At 38.3% G+C, this 20,563-nt stretch overlaps 3 protein-coding genes across 5 annotated transcripts; 1 reads left to right on the top strand and 2 right to left on the bottom strand.

The window, feature by feature from the left end:
- Positions 1 to 340: 340 nt before the first annotated feature.
- dnajc4 (DnaJ (Hsp40) homolog, subfamily C, member 4) lies at positions 341 to 5,871 on the bottom strand. Of its 2 annotated transcripts, XM_030145971.1 has the most exons (8): positions 5,783 to 5,871; positions 5,012 to 5,083; positions 4,373 to 4,494; positions 4,188 to 4,278; positions 3,474 to 3,655; positions 2,815 to 2,982; positions 2,341 to 2,427; positions 341 to 1,940 (listed from the first exon to the last, which is right to left on the bottom strand). In XM_030145971.1, exons 3-8 carry the CDS (start codon positions 4,462 to 4,464, stop codon positions 1,856 to 1,858), a joined length of 705 nt encoding a protein of 234 aa, XP_030001831.1. In that variant the 5' UTR covers positions 4,465 to 4,494; positions 5,012 to 5,083; positions 5,783 to 5,871; the 3' UTR covers positions 341 to 1,855. The 2 variants fall into 2 exon arrangements, with proteins under 2 accessions (XP_030001831.1, XP_030001833.1); XM_030145973.1 differs by lacking the exon at positions 341 to 1,940 and having other exon boundaries at positions 2,337 to 2,427; positions 4,373 to 4,496; positions 5,013 to 5,083.
- Positions 5,872 to 6,327: 456 nt separating this feature from the next.
- On the top strand, positions 6,328 to 14,415 carry nudt22 (nudix (nucleoside diphosphate linked moiety X)-type motif 22). The gene is made up of 7 exons (XM_030146102.1): positions 6,328 to 6,542; positions 7,066 to 7,220; positions 8,235 to 8,889; positions 10,149 to 10,274; positions 10,663 to 10,760; positions 13,632 to 13,725; positions 13,874 to 14,415. The coding sequence occupies exons 2-7, from the start codon at positions 7,132 to 7,134 to the stop codon at positions 13,982 to 13,984; spliced, it is 1,173 nt and encodes a 390-aa protein (XP_030001962.1). The 5' UTR covers positions 6,328 to 6,542; positions 7,066 to 7,131; the 3' UTR covers positions 13,985 to 14,415.
- On the bottom strand, positions 14,120 to 19,993 carry LOC115427516 (heterogeneous nuclear ribonucleoprotein U-like protein 2). 2 transcript variants are annotated; one of them, XM_030146100.1, is made up of 11 exons: positions 19,349 to 19,992; positions 18,177 to 18,253; positions 17,842 to 18,084; positions 17,607 to 17,719; positions 17,259 to 17,522; positions 15,797 to 15,919; positions 15,601 to 15,702; positions 15,167 to 15,320; positions 14,654 to 14,890; positions 14,511 to 14,560; positions 14,120 to 14,404 (listed from the first exon to the last, which is right to left on the bottom strand). In XM_030146100.1, the coding sequence occupies exons 1-11, from the start codon at positions 19,831 to 19,833 to the stop codon at positions 14,354 to 14,356; spliced, it is 1,899 nt and encodes a 632-aa protein (XP_030001960.1). In that variant the 5' UTR covers positions 19,834 to 19,992; the 3' UTR covers positions 14,120 to 14,353. The 2 variants fall into 2 exon arrangements, with proteins under 2 accessions (XP_030001960.1, XP_030001961.1); XM_030146101.1 differs by having other exon boundaries at positions 14,361 to 14,404; positions 14,650 to 14,890; positions 19,349 to 19,993.
- Between the last annotated feature and the right edge of the window lie 570 nt (positions 19,994 to 20,563).

Genomic DNA, 20,563 nt, shown 5'->3' with positions numbered 1-20,563 from the left:
AAACAGCTTTCACATGACGGCAATTATGCATCACAGAAGTTCATTACATCTGCAGATCTTAACATCCTGAGGTTAATTCACAGCCATAAATTCTGGCAATGGAAACAATTTTGAAAGAGGGTTAATTACAACAAAAGTGACTTTGCTCAAAAGTGGATCATTAAAAGGCAGCTGCAGCTTTAACATGGTGCTCATTCTCCTGATCACAAAAGACTTCACTAAAACATTCCATGAAAATTTGTTTCTAGGCAAATATGAAAACTATGAAGGACTTCACAGCTTTCTCTTCAATCTGTTCTATATCATAAAACAAAAGTGACGAGACAAAATATTAAAGTAATAACTGAAGAGGAAAAAATTGGACCTTTAATCACTTGCCAACCACATTCCAGAAACAGATAAGGCAGTCAAAATCCGAAACACCATAAAGCTGTCTAATAGTTAAAACTGAAAGGCAAAAATGGTAAAATATTGGCTTCACTTTGTACCAGTTGCAACATTTTTGTTGCGATAGCTTTGCTACAAATACAATACTCAGTGTTACCCTTTTCAAGTCATAATATTCATCATTTAAAGATTCTATTTCGAACAAATTGAGAAGTTTTAACAGTATCATGAAGAGTGAACAGAGGGAAAACATTACAGCAATGAGAAATCGTGAACAGACACAGTTCTGACACCTTAAATGAAAAAAACATGTGACTTAGCATGTGCTTGTGTTAGCAGCATCTTCAGTCGTCACCTGAACATGATGAGGCTCATAAAATGCACAATGACATACAGCTGTGCAGGTGCAACCGTCTTTTTAACAAAGCAGGAAAAGCCCACCTGTAAATGATAAAACTAATGATGGCTGAGTTCCATGGAGTTGGTGTCAGTGTCTGATTTTCTTCACATAACAGAACAGAAAACAGATCTGTAACATGAGGTCTTCCCATACATTTAGCATATTTACTGTAAAAATGACACAGGCTGTGTTTGGAATCACATACTGGATACTAACCACTGTTTTCTACAGAAGCATACAGTGCAGTTAACTGTATGTGAATATTACTGCTATGTACAACAGTCACATGTCTATCAGGGTTATCACCATTGGTATGATTTCCTGCCAGGTGCTAAAAGATGGTTATAGAGGCTTGTTAAATTTTTACATAGAAACCTCAGTGAATTGTTTGATGCAAATAAGATGGGTCATATTAATTGCTGGTGTTTGTCTCTATGTAGCAATAGCTGCTTCTCAGCTCTTAGTTTGAGTGTTTCCAAAAAACACTACAACAGTTTTATTTACTTACATTCTAAGTCTATTATTTTTTGAGCTGTATATTTGTTTTTGATGCATTTAAGCATTAAGTGTGGGATACTTAGAAACTTGTCTAGAGCAGTATACATCTGCTTATCTTTGGCATACTCCAAATTTTCACATTTTTGGTCAGCATCAGTATGCAGTGGGCCATTTCCAAACACAGCAAGTGACTAACGATTTCATTAATATAAAATGAATGAAGAGCATGGTTACTGTTCATTTGATTCACTTTGTGTCCAAGTGTCCATTATTGTTTCTCTGGTCTTTGAGTCTTTTTGTCTCCTTCCTCATTATATTCTACCAGGTATTAATATTTAATTCACAGCAGTTCAGTCTGTTTAATGGCTGCGTGACTGAAAGAAACCCTTCCATGTCACATTTCTGCTTTGCATGTCCATAAATCCCCAGTATCACATCTGAGGACTGACACTGTTGCATTAATGTCTTTAAATAAGAGAGAAAAACACTCTAAAACTAATGACCCACTCAAACTGCCACTCCACTTGCTGGGAGTTTAAGCACAGCTGGACACATTTCTTACTTGTCCTCTCAATCGCTGCGGCGTTTGTATTTCTCCTGAAACTCTGCATGTTTCTGACGCAGGATTTCTGTTTGTTTCTCAAAACTGTTGACCCTGTGAAAAAACAAAAGATACTTCAGATTTAAACAGCCTGAACAAAGACATAGTCAGGAAAGGCAAGACAAGAAAAGGCACAGACTGCTTTAAAGCCAAAGTTCTAGATTATAAAATAATATTGTTAAACTGACATCTTTTCTACCTTCGCTGAAAATGTTAGGGTATAGGAAAAAAATATGGAAATGCTCCTCTCTAAAGTTTATCTGTGGGGAACTAGATGTATCCCATCTTCCTTAAAGTCCAGTTTCAATCTGTGAGCACCAATCACTTAAGGTTTCCAAATGACAGTTGCAAAAGTTGCAAATCCTGCTCAACAAAATCCCACGAAGTGTCAAACTAGTCAAAGACAAACAGTTGTTCTTGAGCAGGGAGGAACTAAAGATGTTACTGCACTCACCTGGCTCTCTCCTTGCATTCATTGTAAATTTCTGTGATTACTCTGTCCTTCTCATCCATGTATTTATTGTGGACTTCTTCTAGTTTCCTGAAAGAGTGAGGGAAACACTTGCATAAAGATACCCTTGACAGAATAACCTAAAATCTCAGAGCTCAGCAGGCAAACTGTGTGTTCAGTTGTATTTATAAGTTTGTGCAGCTGTTGTAACAGCTCTTCAAATCACAAAAGGAGAGAATCTGCACTAACAGAAGTGGCACCAAGTCAGTGTGAGAAAACAAATACATGGCTGCAAGCCATGAAGTTGTGCCAAAACACATCACAAGGATATACTTGCAACAGTTTCATACACTGTGAATGTGCAGAAGCACCTGGTGTCAAATATGTTAACCTATCACACCATTGTGCAGTTTCATAGCATTTTGTCTACATTTTATTCTTCTTCATTACTCAATAAGGATTATGCAGGATTTTTACCTGAAGAAGAGAAAGTGTGCTCCAAGACTCAGCACCATAGTGAGTACACAGTAGCCCATCAGGCGGAAGTTTCTCTTCCTCCTCTTCTGCCACTCTTCTCCAGTCATCTGCTGTGCACTAGTACGACCAAACTGCTCCCAATACCGCATGTTGTCATTGGCCTCCGTGCTGTGGAGGATGGTGATGGTGACAGATAGAATCCAGGTTAAAGAAATAACTTTTGTAAGTAATCAATAGCATCATAAAACATGGCATTTGGTTTTATGCAGCGGGGCTTTTTTATATACTTTTCCAAACATTAATGAATAAATGAGTTGATGAAATAAACAGGAAGTAGCCTCTGTTATGATTACTTATTATGATTGTCATGTATGTTTGTTTTCTAAATTTGTACAATGCTGCTTTTCTTTGTCACATGGGATAATAAACAGAATATCTTTGGATTCATGGCTTAGATACAAACAAAATAATTATTGGTGACATTTTACAGAATGATACTGGTCCAACCTCTCACAGTTAAATTTGTTGTCATCACATTTCCTGCTGCAGAACATGAGCCATCAATTTTTTTTCTTAAGCAGCATGGGGAAATATTTTGTGAACGAAGTTAGGTGACACAAGACTCATCAAGTACAGGGTTTGATGCTGTTCATGTTCACCTGGCTCTGTATGCCGTGTGAGTGGATGTAGATCTGAAGGCTTTGCTGCCGCTGTATGGATGTCTAATTTTGAAGTCATACTCCTTCCTGCTCAGTTCTTTGCTCAGCACTCTGTAGGCCTCGTTCAGCTCCACAAACTGGCTGTGTAATGCTGGGTTAGATGGGTCACTGTCCGGATGCAGCTGCAAATAAACATAAAAGTAAGTGAGATACAATAATGGATCCATATACAACCATATACATATATAACCATATGCAATTAAATCTTATAAGTGAGATAATCTAAAGGTGCATAGATTCCAAACAGTATGTGCATGTGTTTCATACCCATGACCATGTGTCACCCTTATATCATACCAAAAGCACAATGTAAACACACAAGTCAATTCTTATTCACACTGGGAACCACACAGTAAACCCAAACAATCAAAAAAATTAAAGTGGCAATAATTAACCAGTAAAAACCACATTGTATAAGACTGCCCCCAGGTGGTCAGACATCTAAACATCATAGACAGAGGAGTACCTACTTCTATCTGTAATTCACTCTAATGCATGATCTACCTCACTGTATTGGAAAACATCAGCAAAAACACCAGGATCTGCCCCTTTTCAAAGAACGATCCAAAAACTTAATGGGAGTGTCTCTGCCTCATGTTATACCCTTCTATAACCAGCCAACCTAATAGATGAAACCAATGAGGACTGTTGTACCTTTTTAGATTTGTCAAAAAAAGCATTTTTAATTTCTTCCAAAGAGGCATCGGACTTGACTCCCAGTAGTTGATAGTAGTTTGCAGGTTTTCTGTGATGAGAACACAAGGAAATCAAAACAATTAGTTATATTTTTTATATTTATTCATTCTGATCAGAATTACATACAAATACACAAAGTCCACCTGTGTGTTGTGCTCTGGGAGAAAAAACGCAGCCCACCCTTGCAGCACCAAATGCATCTCTGGCACAGACGCAGCTGGGCATCTAACTGCATGATGGGAAATTTTTGAGGCTTCACAAAAGAACCTGCAAAGTGAAGACAAATGTTAACACCAGCACTGGTATAAATGGAGACATTAGAGGAGACAAAGATTGACATACAGTATGAACTGACAGAACTGATCCTTACAACATTTTAAAAGGATGTTCATTTTTCACTTTGAGAAGCTAAATATAAAAATATATGTATATCAGATGGATTGACATGTTCAGATATTATGTGGCTCCAAATTATGTGAAGGTAAGAAAAGTGCTGTTACGTTTCCATGTTAGGACATTGTCACAGAGATTATGGCAATCGATATAGAGACAATCAAACGACTTTCATGACCTTATTTTCTATTTCAATCTCAAAATGAATATACTGTAGGAAACAGCACTTGTCATTAAAATTATGCCAAACAGCTCAAAAATAATGAATGATGAACATGTAAAATATATACACTTGTAAGCTATTAAACCTGTCAGAAAAAATATTAGAAATGACATTACAGTTAAAAACAGCATATCACTGAATAAGTTTGTTGACATCCCTATTTTTACCTTTCAGTATGCTCCCACTGAAAGTGATGGAGTCAGCAGCTGGCCCCTCATCTGATGACACGTGACCTGGACTAACGACCATAACACAGAGACACAATGAATATTCAGTCCCAGGCAAACAACATCAGTCCCAACAGACAAATAAAAAACTTAATATTCTAGCAAACTTGTCCTTTTAACCACTGACCCTTATCGGGTAGTACTGAAAAAGTGAACAGAAACTCAAAGTACTGAACAGCTTGTTCATCGTTGTCTGTCCTGTTAAAAATGGAAATATGTGCGAGATGATGAGGATGAATGAACTGAATTAAAATGTAAAAAAAAAAAAAAAAAAAAAAAAAGTGAAACAGACAGTGTAGCATTTAGAGGTGGATTTTAAGGACATCTTGAGAATCTGCAGAAACCAATCACAAAACATTATACACTTCACATTTACTTCGCGACCATACAACTATCTTTACAAAATGTCCCTTTCATGCACTTCAAATTAAAACGGTTTTGTGAGAAATTTAGTAATTGCTTGGTATTAACGTGCAATTATAACTTAATGCACATGTCTGTTAATTTTAGAGCAAACATGTGTCCACTGGAGAACACTTTGTCCTGCATACTGTAAGCTAATGTAAATGCTAAAGTTAGCCTTACTGTCAATACAAGCTGCTGTTAGCTAATGATTAGCGAATCTAAATAAGTTACTGATGAAGCATAAAATAAAAACAAATGACAAAACTGTAATTAGCGTCAAAATGAGAGAAAAAGGACTGACATACCAACTGAGTTCAGTTTCATAACACAGCTGCTAAACAGTAAGAATGTTGCATAAATTCAGCGGTGACAGGCTGACGGCAGTACAACCGGAACACCCCGGTTTTCAAAATAAAAGCATAGGACGTTTATTTCATTTACTTTTATTGAGGGAACTAAAACTTACAAAAGTATGGTTTACAAAAACATGACAAAAATATAATGGAATACAAAATGCACAGTATCGACGAGGGTTAAAATAAATAATAACAGGGATGTTTAAGTGAAATTAAACTCAAATTTAAAGAGAGTTTGTACAAACTGACTTTTACCTATATATCTAATGTTCAACGGAAAACTGTCAAAAATATTTCCCAGTTTAGCCTTATTTTCAGAATACAGTTTGGTATCACATATTGTGATTAAAAGTATTTTATTTTTCTTCTAACCGGAAGTATTCCCCACAAACACGCCTCCATGACAAAAACACGCCTCCATGACAAAAACACGCCTCATGAACACGCCTGTACACGTGTTTGTCGGCTCAGGATTTTAACCCTATCGATACTGCGTACTTTTTTAAAATCACCTCCTTAATTACTTACAAATTAACTTATGTTTTGAACAACAGATTAATAGCAAAGACGCACAGCTGCATTCCATACTTTTGGTGAATGTAAATGATGCTTCACTCGTGCCCACTGGGGGGCGGTAGTGTCAAACATTTCCTTCTGTCAAAAAAGAGGAAGTAACTACACTTGTGTTTTACTGCACTTCCATGTACAGGTAAGACTCAACATTTACTCTACTTTTCATTGTTATTTCATTATATTTTAGTCGTACACAGAGGTTATACAGATCTTTATTTTACCTATTCTTCAATTTAGCTTGATTTAATATATCACCCATTTGTGTTCGACAAAGACTGATGTTAAACAGTTGACCACCGCCAACAGCAGCCAGTCTTAAGTTTAAGTCTCAATATCTATAATAAGTAACATTACAATACAATAACCTAATGCGTGCGGTCATAAACAGTGCAGAATCGTGTTAAGGCTGAATCAGACCACTGTAGTTTTTTTTTTCTCATAGCAAATTTGATACTTTTTATCATCATGTGCTTGTCCAGCTGTAACTGTGTGTGTTGTTTGTGTAAAATGTGGTGCAGGAGAGAACAAAAAGCGGAAATTTCCCAACCACTACAGACGTTCTTGTTTATCTTGTTTGTTTTTTAGATTTATCTTACATTTGTTAAATATAGCCTTCTCCAGCCGTATTTAAAACACATGGTTGTGTTACTTCTCTGAAGGGACCGTCATGCATCTGGGTGGCTGAGGACCTCTGGGAATACTCCAGTGATAGATCACAGTGGGAGATGATGGACCCCGAGTTGTCGGTGCTGCTGCACTGTGCAGACTGGAGGGGCCTGATGGAGTCTCAAATACAGGTGGAGTTATCTGAAAGGTATGAGCACATATCAAGATTCTAAACTGGAGTCCAAGGCAGGAAAATCATAGGTGGATGTCCTGCTGTAATATGTCATTATATGCTTCAAACAAGTGGCATATATTTCTGGAAAAACGTTATGAGATCACTGAAAATTATCACTTTTGAAAGCCATTGAAAACCTCTGTGATGTGACCAAGAGGATGATGGATGATTATATGCTGTCAAACAAAGCTGAGTTGTTTGTGCTTTTGGTCCAGAAGGAGCCAACAGCAATGTGAAATACAAAACTTGTAACTGAGGTCAAGATTATTTAGCAAATATCGATTATTGTCAGTATATCTCCCATTCACCAAGTTATTGTACAGTCTTATGAAATGCCACTGGATTTTAACTTTTTTCTTTACATTTTTTGAGGCATGTAAACAGCACACATATGGCTATTCTGACCAGGTGTCATTTCCTGTAAATGAATGCTGTAAATGACAATATTTTTAGTAGGAATTTAGGACATAATTATTAAAAATATTGTCAGTTCATCCTAGTTAAAACTACGTTTGCATGATTGCGCAGCAACTTTGGGCCCACATTTATTATTTTTAAGAATTTATCTTTTCTTAGTCATTTCATACTCACCTGTTTGTGTTTGACAAACAAATGGACCCTCTTCTAAAAAGTAGCTGACTGACTTACAGTCTTTACAGTCCTTCATGATGCTCAACCATCAGATTTTTGACAACATTTATAACACAATGAAAAACTTCAATTACTGTCACTGGTAAATGTCATTATATTTATAGAGAAGCTTCTATATTGATATATTGGTACATCCGTAATTCAAATATATCTGTAAATAGAAAAGCCAGTTGTGTCTTATTTTTTCCAGAACTGTAAATATTGAGAAGAATAATATTAAAACCTTTATATTAGTGGTAAAAATTTATGACTGGACTTCATCTATCCATCTTGGTCACACATAAAACACAACTGCAGTAACCTCAACAAATGCTATTCCTTCTCTTCTGTCTCCAGGTTTAACAGGCAGACAGATCCAGCTCTAGAGCGTCACATAGAGGAGCTGTGGACAGAGCGCATCTCCAAAGAGCCATGGATTTTCAACGGGGCCAAATTCAGGCTGCACTCCTTTTGCTTGACTTCTCCTAAACACCCATCCTGCAGTGAGTCACTCCATGTGCCCCCTTTGAACTGTGAAGAAGAGGAAGGTGGATTAAACAGCAGGAAAACAGCAGAAGGTCTGTGCACCAGGGATTCTTTGCATCCTCAAAACCACTTGGACCAAAGAAACAAGTTTGCAAGTCAGGTGGAAAATGCATCTTGTACACCAGCACCGTCATCCTCAACATGTGGCTGCAAAGAAGAGGGAGTTACAGCATCACCATCGAGCAAAACAACAAACAATAAAGACAGCGAGAATCTCCTCACTCTCAGACTAGGTCTTACATCTTATAAGGACTACCTGGGAACCAACTGGTCCTGTCAGGTGGAGGAGCTGCGGCGACGTGGGGAGGTGGAGTTTGGTGACCCGCAGGCTCTGCTGGCTCAGCCTCTGGGAGTGGGCGCGGTCCTGTGTACGGATGACGGACAGGTGGTACTGATCAGGAGGAGCCAGAGGGTGGCAGAGGCAGGAGGGCTGCTGGACATCCCTGGAGGACACCCAGAACCCAAGGTGAAGTAGGAAACAGTTAAGGCCTCACTATTTTAATCATTCTATTAATGGAGATGATGTCAGGCCAAGTGTGAGAAAGGTGCACTTAGACAGGAACTCAACACATCCAAATAGACAAAAGTGTCCATGGGACTCCTCTGGCAGTATCATAACAGTCTTTATTGAGAGGTACTTTGTGGCATTTTATAAACATAGGTTATGCTTGTGAGTGTTAAAACAGAGTTGAATACAGCTGTGAGAGGTGCTTTTTTTTTCTTGATTTCAGCATTGTGACAATGAATGTATGAGATGGTTAATCATTAGGAACCTAATTTTTCCATCTAAGGATATTAAACCAAATAGTTTAGACAGGTTTTTTATATATATTTAGTAAACCTACATGCAAATGACCTGCAAGTTTAGACTTGTATGTTTGTGTTCAACTGGTTAAACAACATCATCTTGACTGTAGGGGCACTATTACCCCTGAGGTGTTGGCTGCATAATACTAACAAGAAATAAACACATTCTTCTTGTGGGTATCAAAGAAGATTTATATTGCATTTAATTATTCTCGGTGTTGTGTTGATAAAAAGCTATGAACCATTAAGATGTCTACGATGCTAATTAGGTGACACTAGGTTAGTGAAAATATTAAAATTGTGTGTCCTTAAATCTATCCTCCTACTGCTGAAAGGATGTAACATCACTACCTCTTGTGGAGTGGTTCATTTAACAAATAAGGGGATGTTGATTTGATAATAGGGTTGTATGTGAAGTGCAAGACATGAGTTACAACAACTTTTTAATAAACAAAATCTGTTAGTCAAAATAAATAAAACAAATACCAATATGTCTATAATGGAGTATATTTAAGGACTGTTAAACTCGGATTCCAACACCACAGCTGCTGATGCTTTTAACCTGTCACTGACAAATCAACGTAAGCCTACTTTTGTCCAATCTAAATGTAGATGATTCCCCCTTTAGTGGAATATTAGGGCAGATAAGGTACAGCCAGTCACAAACAAAACAAATATTCTATTTCTGAAATCTTTTTTGGGAGGTATTTAATTTCTCATCTTAAAGTCGGATAGTTATCACATCAAGCCATCAGTAGTGTAACAGTGTGCATTTGTTTTGGCTAATCTTAAAGATAATTACCAACAATTTGCTTTAAAATACAAACCGTGTGACATAATTTACACCCCATTCATGGACCGACGTGTCCAATTGTCATGTATTATGATGTATTTTCAACACATTTCCACTGTTTTCAGGTGGTATGTGAGCGTTTTGGCGAGGTGGTTTCTGAGGAGCAGATCAATGTGGAAATGTTGAGGCCAAGGTCGGAAGCTGTTGTCTCCGAGCTGTTTTCATCCATTTGTGCTGAAATTAGAGATGAGGTGGGTGAACTCACATTAACACATCACTTTTATGTACTCATATTTTATGGTATTTTACTTAATTTTGTTAAATCAGGAGTTTCCTTGAATTTCAATATATTTAGCACCGTTATTGTTTTTATGTATAAAGCTGCTGATAAAATTTCTTTCAAGGTAGTTATTATTTTAATGTGAATATCATGTTATGCTCATGCTCTAAAACTAATGAAATAAAATTAAGACAAAATCAGATTTGGCCAAGATTTTATAAATAGGATGTCAGGCCCAGGTGATGTAACATTCACCACAGTGCATTAACTGTACTTCATAGGCAGCACTGGAAAGGTAAAACTCCCCATTAAAGTCCTGTTGAAACTAGAATTTGACAGTGTGTAACTCCTTCCTCCAGGTGAACGTCCCATTGACGTCCCTTGGTGAACCCGTCCTGATGGGTATCGCTCTGAATCACACCAGCGCTGGAAGACCAAGTGCTGAGTTCTACGTCAGGTATTTGCCATTTTTATCCATTTATCAGTGACAGAACTCTATTTTCTTCTATTGATAATATGTGCAAAAGAAAACAGGCTTTCAGAGACTTGATGCCTATAGTTAAATCAGTTTACTTTTATGGTTTTGAATGTTTTGTTTTAACATTTGAACAAAAGATGAAGCATTAATTCTTCTCCCCTCTACTATGGTCTGTTAATCTCCAAATTTAACCTGGTAAACATGCAGTTTTTTGACTTATTGATGTTTTTCACGAACGGATGCAATTCTTCATCTAACCGCAATGACCATTCATTTATTGAAATAAATGCATATATAATAAATAATAGGCAATTCAGAGTAAATATCTAGCAATCTTCATAAGAATAAACATAGATACACGGTTGTAGTAGTATTGTGTGTTTTTCAAGATCCATGATCCATCCTTCAAGGATTCTTTTACATGAAGCTACATCATCAGATTCCTACTAAGGATTGTTCCAGTGTCTAGGATCCTGCTGAAGTCTGAGTCCTTCCTTGGAGAATATTCAAGAATGCATTTGTGGATAATCAGTGCTGTTTAAGCAGCTAAAGTTATCAGCACAAGTCCTTTAAAAATGCCGCTAAATGAAAAACAGCTGACCACAACCACAAATAAAACCTCTATGAAGAAAAATAAAGAGCCAGTTGCTTCACCAGTGCAGTATACTTTAAATAAAATGAAGTGACCTTATTTGGCAAAGCAACTTTATCACATTATATAGCGACATTTCATTCACCAAGGTGATTCAGTGTGTTTATAAATAAATAGAGACGCCAGGGGAAAATGAATTCATAAAAGACAAACATATTTAGAAAAGAAAGCACAGAATGCATAAAATCATAATAAAAGTGAGTTGAATAATTAATGAATAAAGTGTACCACATTTGGGGTAAAGCTAAATCTGTTCCATATTGTAACAGAACACATAAAGGTTCATTGGTCCCCTTATAAATGTACAGTACAGGCCAAAAGTTTGGACACACCTTCTCATTCTTCGCATTTTCTTTATTTTCATGACTATTTACATTGTAGATTCTCACTGAAGGCATCAAAACTATGAATGAACACATGTGGAATTATGTACTTAACAAAAAAGTGTGAAATAACTGAAAACATCTCTTATATTCTAGTTTCTTCAAAGTAGCCACCCTTAGCTCTGATGACTGCCTTGCACACCCTTGGCATTCTCTTGATGAGCATCAAGAGGTAGTCACCTGAAATGGTTTTCACTTCATAGCTGTGCCTTGTCAGGGTTACTTGGTGGAATTTCTTGCCTTATTGATGGGGTTGGGACCATCAGTTGTGTTGTGCAGAAGTCAGGTTGATGCACAGCTGACAGCCCTATTGGACAACTGTTAGAATGCATATTATGGCGAGAACCAATCAGCTAAGTAAAGACAAACGAGTGGCCATCATTACTTTGAGAAATGAAGGTCAGTCAGTCTAGAAAATTTCAAAAACTTTGAATGTGTCCCCAAGTGCAGTCGCAAAAACCATCAAGCGCTCCAACGAAACTGGCTCACATGAGGACCGCCCCAGGAAAGGAAGACCAAGAGTCACCTCTGATGCTGAAGATAAGTTCATCTGAGTCACCAGCCTCAGAAATCGCAAATTAACAGCAGCTCAGATTAGAGACCAGATGAATACCACACAGAGCTCTAGCAGCAGACACATCTCTACAACAACTGTTAAGAGGAGACTGCGTGAATCAGGCCTTCATGGTCAAATAGCTGCTAGGAAACCACTGCTCAGGAGAGGCAACAAACAGAAGAGATTTATTTGGGCCAAGAAACCGCCGTGTCTTTGTGCAACGCAGAAAAGGTGAACAGATGGATGCTACATGCCTGGTTCCCACCGTGAAGCATGGAGGGGGAGGTGTGATGGTGTGGGGGTGCTTTGCTGGTGACGCTGTTGGGGATTTATTCAAGATTGAAGGCAACCTGAATCAGCATGGCTACCACAGCATCCTGAAGTGACATGCCATTCCATCCGGTTTGCGTTTAGTTGGACCATCATTTATGTTTCAACAGGACAATGACCCCAAACACACCTCCAGGCTGTGTGAGGGATATTTGACCAAGAAGGAGAGTGATGGAGTGCTGCGCCAGATGACCTGGCCTCCACAGTCACCGGACCTGAACCCAATCGAGATGGTTTGGGGTGAGCTGGACCGCAGAGTGAAGGCAAAAGGGCCAACAAGTGCTAAGCATCTCTGGGAACTTCTTCAAGACTGTTAGGAAACCATTTCAGGTGACTACCTCTTGAAGCTCATCAAGAGAATGCCAAGAGTGTGCAAAACGGTCATCAGAGCTAAGGGTGGCTACTTTGAAGAAACTAGAATATAAGAGATGTTTTCAGTTATTTCACACTTTTTTGTTAAGTACATAATTCCACATGTGTTCATTCATAGTTTTGATGCCTTCAGTGCGAATCTACAATGTAAATAGTCATGAAAATAAAGAAAATGCAAAGAATGAGAAGGTGTGTCCAAACTTTTGGCCTGTACTGTATGTATTAGTTCTCTACTAAATACTCCTTTGTGTCAAAGTGTTACTTAACAGCTGATTTGAGAGGTGAGATATTTTCTACTCACTAGACTGTTTGAGTGTTGATCAGTAGGAAGGACTGTGATCTAGTTTACAGAGGAAGTGACGGCCAAGGAACGGTCATTGACTTGGAGAAACAGTCCATATATTATGTTGAATATTAATGTTGGGAATATTCAAGCTAATATACATGACTAGTTATAGAGATGTAGGATGATGGTAATGTGGTTTATACACAGGCTAAATAAATGTTTACATGCAGTGCCTTTATAAAAGTGTAATGTGTTACATTTGCATCCTCAGTTGTTCGTTGACATCTGATGAAGTTCGAAAGTTGTACTGGAAAGGAGGCGCAGAGGCCCACGAGTCCACAGATATCGTCTTCCTCAGCAAAAACGTAAGAAATGTGATTACATGAAAACATCAACAGCCTCTGTGTTTGTGCACTTGAATCATGAGCAGGCTTCATATATCAAAATCCACAAGATATATGACTCCAAGTGTGAACTGTTGTCAACTGTATTTATTGTCCGTCCAATTTGAAGGACATGTTGCAGCTGGACAGGAGTTGTCCTCTGTGGTCGGAGCTGTGTCCTTCAGCCAAAGGGGCCATGCTGCTTTATCAGACTGTGAAGCCTGACGGAGACAAATACTGAATCATACAACAACAGCAGAAAATGGATCCAGATCAAGAGTTTTGTACACACACTGAAACAGCTTGATGTCAATCCAGAGTTTTATTACAGTTTGACTTTAACCATCCATAGTGATGTTTACTTATACAATGTTTCTTTTTTTTTTTTTACACTGTACATTTAGGAAGAATTATGAAAAAATATACAAATATTCTGGATTAAATTTTAAAAGTGACTTGGATTTAAAATCACTAAATACTGATTGATCAAAGCAGGTAGTGCAATATTTGTCCATCAGTCTTAAAAATTGACGTACCCAGCTCTCCATATTTAAGCAGAATTATTTGCCTTGTAAACGCACAAAACCCACTGGTGGTGTTTCAAGTTTTGTCACCAGTAGCCATTGTTATAGTAGTAGCCCTGATGATAAGCTGCAGTCCACTGAAATAAAACAAAAACAAAAACATACAAGCATCAGCGATGTTGTTTATTCTGTCAAATCGTCTTCAAGACAACTGGAGTTAAAACACGGCTGGTATTAACTCACATATCTTGGATGATTCCATGACTGCATATTGACTCTTGTGTCAGTCCACCCTACAAAAAAATATAAATGAAACACTCAATGAAAATCACAGCATCTTACATCTGAATCATCTTGTCTCCTGTGTTTGTGTCCATCAGACTGACCATTTAATCCCGTCCACTGAGTATCCCATATCCTCTGAGTTTGCAGAGGGCAGTGGGGGTAGGGTCTTTTCTTGTACTGCCGGGGTTTCTTCTTCTCTGGTTTGGGGATGGGGGGTAAAAGTCTGCGTGCCTTATCTTTAAAGTCTTGCAGGAGCATCTGTGCCTCCTGCTGCTGCAGCTCCACATACTGGAGCTCCTCTAAAAGGTCATCCTGTTGATCTGGAAGAGTACAGCTCACTGCAAGAAGAGGTGACATACATGTAAAAACCACAGAGGCAGCAGATAATTCACTTCATGTGTGTGTCGGTGTCATGTATTTCTTTGCATAAAACACTGCACTGAGCTGAACATAACCATTGTTTTTTTGCAACAATCATTTAGCTTATACTTAATCTCCATTTCATTAAAATGAACCAGCTGTCTGACATTTATCCCGACATTTGCATTAAAACTAACACATCCTACTGGAATTTAGTTGGATATTAACCCATCAATGAAATGTGTAGGTCAGACCTTGCAGTTTGAGCAGAGCTGTCTCAGGGATTTGTTCTTTTTCTGACAGTCGTCTTTTCCACTCATCTGCTGAGGGGAAAACCACCACCATGTGCCGTCTGAAGCCTGAGAACAGCTGCAGCTTGTAACGTCGTGCAGAGAAGAGGACGTTACACTGGAATCAGAGAAAAGAGCTGTGATAAGAGAAAGGAGTAGGTAGAAAGTGTAGTTGACCTGCCAGAAAATGACATTCTATTTACTTCTCCATGCTTGGATGGGCCATTACTTCCATGTGCTTTTGTCAAACTGATACAAACAGTTCATAAACCAGCCTGTGCTAATATATACAGTTGACTGATTTGTAAGTAAAAGGCACCTGTGAGGTCATGTGTGCTTCAAACCAAACTTCTAAAACTTCATTTTGTGTAATTTTGCTAATATTTGCCACACGTTACCTGGTCGAGGATGTAGTTGCCTGGTGTCTGAGCAGCCAGTTTGATCAGATCAGTCAGACACTGAGAGGCCTGCTGAAGCCTGCTGTCTGTCTGTCCGCCTGCCTACAAAGATGAGAGAAAAGACATTTTCCATCTGTAATATTTTATCTCTGAGTGTGAACTTGAGGTGAGATTAAAGGCTGAAGAGTTGACTGACCATCATACATGTGAGCAGCTCCTCTACTCCCAGCAGCCTGTAGTGTTTTTCAGGATGCTGCTTCATGTGAGTTCTGGCCCAGTGACTCTTCCCAGAACCAGGAAGACCAACCATCAACACCACCTTTAGGGGAAAAGCAAGATGAAATGTCACTTAGTAACTAATTGTATTTGTTGGATTTCTGATTTTTAAAGAGTAATTGCATTTATTGTCATTTTTGTCATTATGACAGTAGCTGTTTAAGTTACCAAAAACCAAACAGTTATACAGGGTGGGGAAGCAAAATTTACAATATTTTGAGGCAGGGATTGAAAGACAGTGTATGACCAATTAGTTTATTGAAAGTCATGAGAATTTATTTGCCACAAGAAAATTGACATAATAGAAAATGTTTTTATTCTGTGTCCTCCTTCTATCTCAATAACTGCCTTCACACGCTTCCTGAAACTTGCGCAAGTGTCCCTCAAATATTCGAGTGACAACTTCTCCCATTCTTCTTTAATAGTATCTTCCAGACTTTCTCGTAATAGTTTTGCTCATAGTCATTCTCTTCTTTACATTATAAACAGTCTTTATGGACACTCCAACTATTTTTGAAATCTCCTTTGGTGTGACAAGTGCATTCAGCAAATCACACACTCTTTGACGTTTGCTTTCCTGATTACTCATATGGGCAAAAGTTTCTGAAAAGGTATGGATAATAGTGTTAGGTATGATTATGACATCAATATATGGTTGGTTTCAAAACAATTGACGTAGTGCCCGCTGAGAAAAAACAACTAAATGTTCATTGTAAATTTTGCTTCCCCACCCTGTATATTTATTTAATATATTTTATTTATTTAATTTTAATGTATTTTATATTTATTTAGTCAAATAAAGGGAACACATAATGGGTTAAACAACTGCCCTTTTTTGGCAACTAATATTTTGATGCAAACAAGTCATACTACAGTCTTGACTTTTGTTATTTACTTAAATCCACAGTATTAAAGCAGTGTTAGAGCAGACTGTATTACTGCACCCTCTGAGACCAAATTTGGACCGTATTATACTGCAGGAAATATACATTTGTATCACAACAGTAAGAAAAATACAATTAGCAAATGGAATAAATCAAGTTAACAGGCAGACCATTAGAACTCTTACAATTAGAGATATTCCCTTAAGAGTAAATGATGTTCTAAAGCCTTTGACCTGTAGATTACATTATATTGTTCTTAGATGGCCTGAAGCCGTTGTGTCATTGTGCTTTTCAACAGTGCACATAGAAATCCCGTGAATGAAAATCCAGATATAATGCCACAGCAATAGCCATAAGCTATAGTGTTTTTTTAAACACAATAGTTATAATAATAATGTGAAGACAGTAGCACTTTTTGTCCAGAAAATAAATGAATAAATACAGCACTGACATATCACTGTGGCGGGTTCAGCCAACCAGTGTTCTCAAGTCTCTTACCTCACTCTGGGCTTTGGGGGGGGGGTGGGCAGCGTGCACCCTGTGGCCCACAGGGAGCCCTGTGAGTGTTGTAAAACCAGAGGGACTGGGATACCAGGGAGGTGCTGTAGGATCCAAAAGGAATCTGACTGAACAGCTCTTACAGAGGATGTGAGGAAACAGAGGACGACCCTGCAGCACTGAGGCGTTTACAGAGAAGGCCACGCCCATGGAACGACCATTCTTATGGAAAGACAACTCAACAGCACCATCTGTGTAAAAGGCCTGTGGGTGTGATTAGAGAAAACGCCCTTTAATATCAACAAAATCACATAAAGAAGACGGTACGGAAAGGGAATTGACACATACTGCATAACAGCCGATGATATCTCCCTCTGACAAAAGTTCCCCAAACTCCTCTTCTTTTCCATGTGAGACTTTTTTAGCCCGACTATCATAAGCAAATGATAATTCATCTTCACCTGGAATGAGAAAATGTGGAAAGGCACCGGGAGTGACAGATAAAGACATCTGATCATGAATAGGTGCCACTTTTAACATAGATTATTTTTGAACTACTGTATCACCCTAACATGATCCTTACCGAGCAGTAGAGAGGTGTGTTCGGTTGACCAGCCCACTCTCAGGCCAAACAACTTAACTCCTCTTTGTTCTTCCAGCTGTGTTGTCAACAGTTTCCTCTCTAGTCTCACCTCGAAGCCCACTTTGCCCTTCAGCACCCCGTGGGTGAGCCTGCAGCCGGACCACAGCAAAGGGAACCTGGTCCAGAACCGCGGCTGACCACTGAACCCATCAGACCCCACCTCAAAGTGGAGGTGACTCCCATCTGTGTCAACAAAGACTTCATTTCTCTGACTATTCTCCTGACAAAATGTACTGATTAAGACCAAAGGGTTTTATTCATGTTAAAACACTTACATGGATCTATTCTTACTGTATCTTGATCTTCCTCTTGAACCTCCCCTGTCTCCAAAACAGTTTGGGGTGATTTGGCTCTGATTGAGGGAAAAGAACATATGTCACTTTACCATGGACTGTAACTAATTATAATTTTATAATAATGTGAAGATTTTTTTATGTATCCATGACAAGTAGATTTATTTTTTGCACATCTGAACTGCTCAATTGAATAAAGTGAACTATGAGTCTTGGCATATTACAAGAAACCCACTTTGAAGGTGAACAGAATTAAAATCATGTTGCATGCAGTATTGGAATGAAGCTTCCTTTAACAATCTGACCATTATGAGGTATTTGTTCTTTACTGGAGTATTACTTCTCACCTACCTATGTCAAATATTGTACTTTTTACTCTACTACATTTGTCTGACAGCTTTAGTTACTTTTCATTTCTTTCCTGACAGAGAAAACTGAGGGATGGGGTGTTTCTTACTGAAAGGTCTTTTTTAAGCCATAACCTCTTTAAAAACTCTCTTGAATTTGCTGGAAAATTAATGTTTAAAAAAAAATACCAGGCCTGTTTTCTGGGCTCATAATAAGCTGAGTTTTTGGAGATGAGTGGCTCTCTCACAGCAGTACTACAAACACATAGTGATCCAATAGAATATGATGAACTACTGTGCACTAAACTACACAACAGGTTGCAAAGTAGTTAAACATCTTCAGCAGTAAAATTCAACAGTAATATGAATGTCACATACAGTATAATAATGGTAAATAGTAGTAATACATAAATAATTTACATAAATGTAAAACTAAAATTAAAAACAACTAATGTGAAAATGTTCAACCATAAAGGCAAAACTGTGGCTCAATAACAACAAATCTACAAACATTTAATCTCATCCAGTATTGATCTGGTGTGTCACTAAGCTCTTGTTTTACTTTTATTTTCTTAACTTGAAGTGTTGTTTATTTCTAGACCTGTGTCGACATGTCTTTGTTTTAGCCTTTGTTGAATGTAATGTTTAGTCATACTGTTTTTTGTTTGTTTGTTACAGTGTTTTCTTAAAACCTAAGCAGGGACATTTCCCTTATACACTGCACTGGTTAGATATTTTAAAATGTAACAATAGTTAAATGCTTCTTCCACCACATGTATGCATTATATCAACACAAACATCCTGTACCTTTTATATCGGATCTCCTCTTTGAACTCGTAAAAAGCTCTTCCTCTTCCCATCTCCGTTTCCAGAGCTCTGGTGTCCCCTCCTGGAGGATCCTCATCTCCCTGCTGACCCTCCACATCTCCCACCTTGTCCTGGCTCCTCGTCCCGGGCTCTGAACCAGACCCCCCGGCTGTCAGAGCTGCAGGAGGGCCGGGCTCCGTGTCTGTCTGCGTGGCTGTGTCCGTGTACTCCGGCGTGGACGAGTCCGGTTTACACGGCGTTGGGACGGCAGCTGCGGTCGGTGCTGAACACACCTCCACTGCTGTTTGAAGGGGCGGTGGGCTGTCGATTTGTTCTTTGGTTTCTTGTCCGAGTTGTTGTGTCTCTGACGCGGACCACAGCCGGTCCACCAGCTCAGCCTTCAGCCCTTTACTGTCCAAGCCCAGCTCCTTCAGCCTGGACCTCAACTCCGACACTTTTAACTTCTTAACGTCCGACAGCTTCATTATTTCCCTGTCGAAAAAACTTACTTGTGGTTCTTACTGTAGCGTCTTCTTCAAACCAGAACTGTTAGTTAAAAAGTAAATTGTAAAGACTTAAGAGGTGCTTAAGCTTTCTTTAAAAACAACGATTCAATATGGTGTTCTGGTCTCTGATTGGCTAAATTCTTCTTCTTTACTTTTTTTTTTTCATCGCAGCCTCAACTACAGCGTCACTCTTGACTGCCACCTATCGATTTAAAAACGTCATTTCAGACTAGATTTAACCGCGGTGTCAAACTCGTTTTGTTCAGGGGCCACATACAGCCCACATTGAGCTCAAGTGGGCCGGTCCAGTAAAAAAAAAAAAAAGAAAGAAAGAAAGAAAGAAAGAAAAAAGTCAAATTACATTCTAAAAACGTTTCTATCTACAAACCTTTTTTATGTGGATAACATGAGCAAACAAAATAACCTGAAATTTCTTAGCAAAAATAAGTGCAATTTTGACAATAGTATGCCTCTATGAAGACAATTTTGTATCTTTATAATGCAAGCAAGGGGTGAAAAAGCCGAGCAAAAAATACAGTTTTGAAACAAAAAATCAAGATTTGAAAAGAAAAACGAAGGTTTCAAAATTTTTAAGCTTTATAAAATCGATTGTATTCTCATTTTCTTTCATGTAAAACCTGAAACTTCTGCTTGCAGGCCAAAAATTTTTGTAATTTCAAAAGTTTTGTTTGCATGTTCAAAGGTTTTG

The sequence above is a fragment of the Sphaeramia orbicularis genome, chromosome 10 (assembly GCF_902148855.1).
Source record: "Sphaeramia orbicularis chromosome 10, fSphaOr1.1, whole genome shotgun sequence".
NCBI classification, from domain to species: Eukaryota; Metazoa; Chordata; class Actinopteri; order Kurtiformes; family Apogonidae; genus Sphaeramia; species Sphaeramia orbicularis.
Note: the sequence above shows the minus strand (reverse complement) of the source record. Positions and strands in the feature narration are given on the sequence as shown.

Bases quoted from the DNA above. Each gene is read 5' to 3' on its own strand.
- dnajc4 (XM_030145971.1), bottom strand. From the start codon at position 4,464: ATGCAGTTAGATGCCCAGCTGCGTCTGTGCCAGAGATGCATTTGGTGC. The intron at 3,656-4,187 runs GTACAACAGTCC...GTTTATTTGCAG, and splicing joins TTTTTGACAAATCTAAAAAG to CTGCATCCGGACAGTGACCC. The intron at 2,983-3,473 runs GTGAACATGAAC...CATCCTCCACAG, and splicing joins CACACGGCATACAGAGCCAG to CACGGAGGCCAATGACAACA.
- nudt22 (XM_030146102.1), top strand. From the start codon at position 7,132: ATGATGGACCCCGAGTTGTCGGTGCTGCTGCACTGTGCAGACTGGAGG. The intron at 7,221-8,234 runs GTATGAGCACAT...TTCTGTCTCCAG, and splicing joins CAGGTGGAGTTATCTGAAAG to GTTTAACAGGCAGACAGATC. The intron at 10,275-10,662 runs GTGGGTGAACTC...TCCTTCCTCCAG, and splicing joins GTGCTGAAATTAGAGATGAG to GTGAACGTCCCATTGACGTC.
- LOC115427516 (XM_030146100.1), bottom strand. From the start codon at position 19,833: ATGAAGCTGTCGGACGTTAAGAAGTTAAAAGTGTCGGAGTTGAGGTCC. The intron at 15,920-17,258 runs GTAAGAGACTTG...TTTCCCCTAAAG, and splicing joins CCCCCAAAGCCCAGAGTGAG to GTGGTGTTGATGGTTGGTCT. The intron at 14,405-14,510 runs GTGAGTTAATAC...GTTTTATTTCAG, and splicing joins CATGGAATCATCCAAGATAT to TGGACTGCAGCTTATCATCA.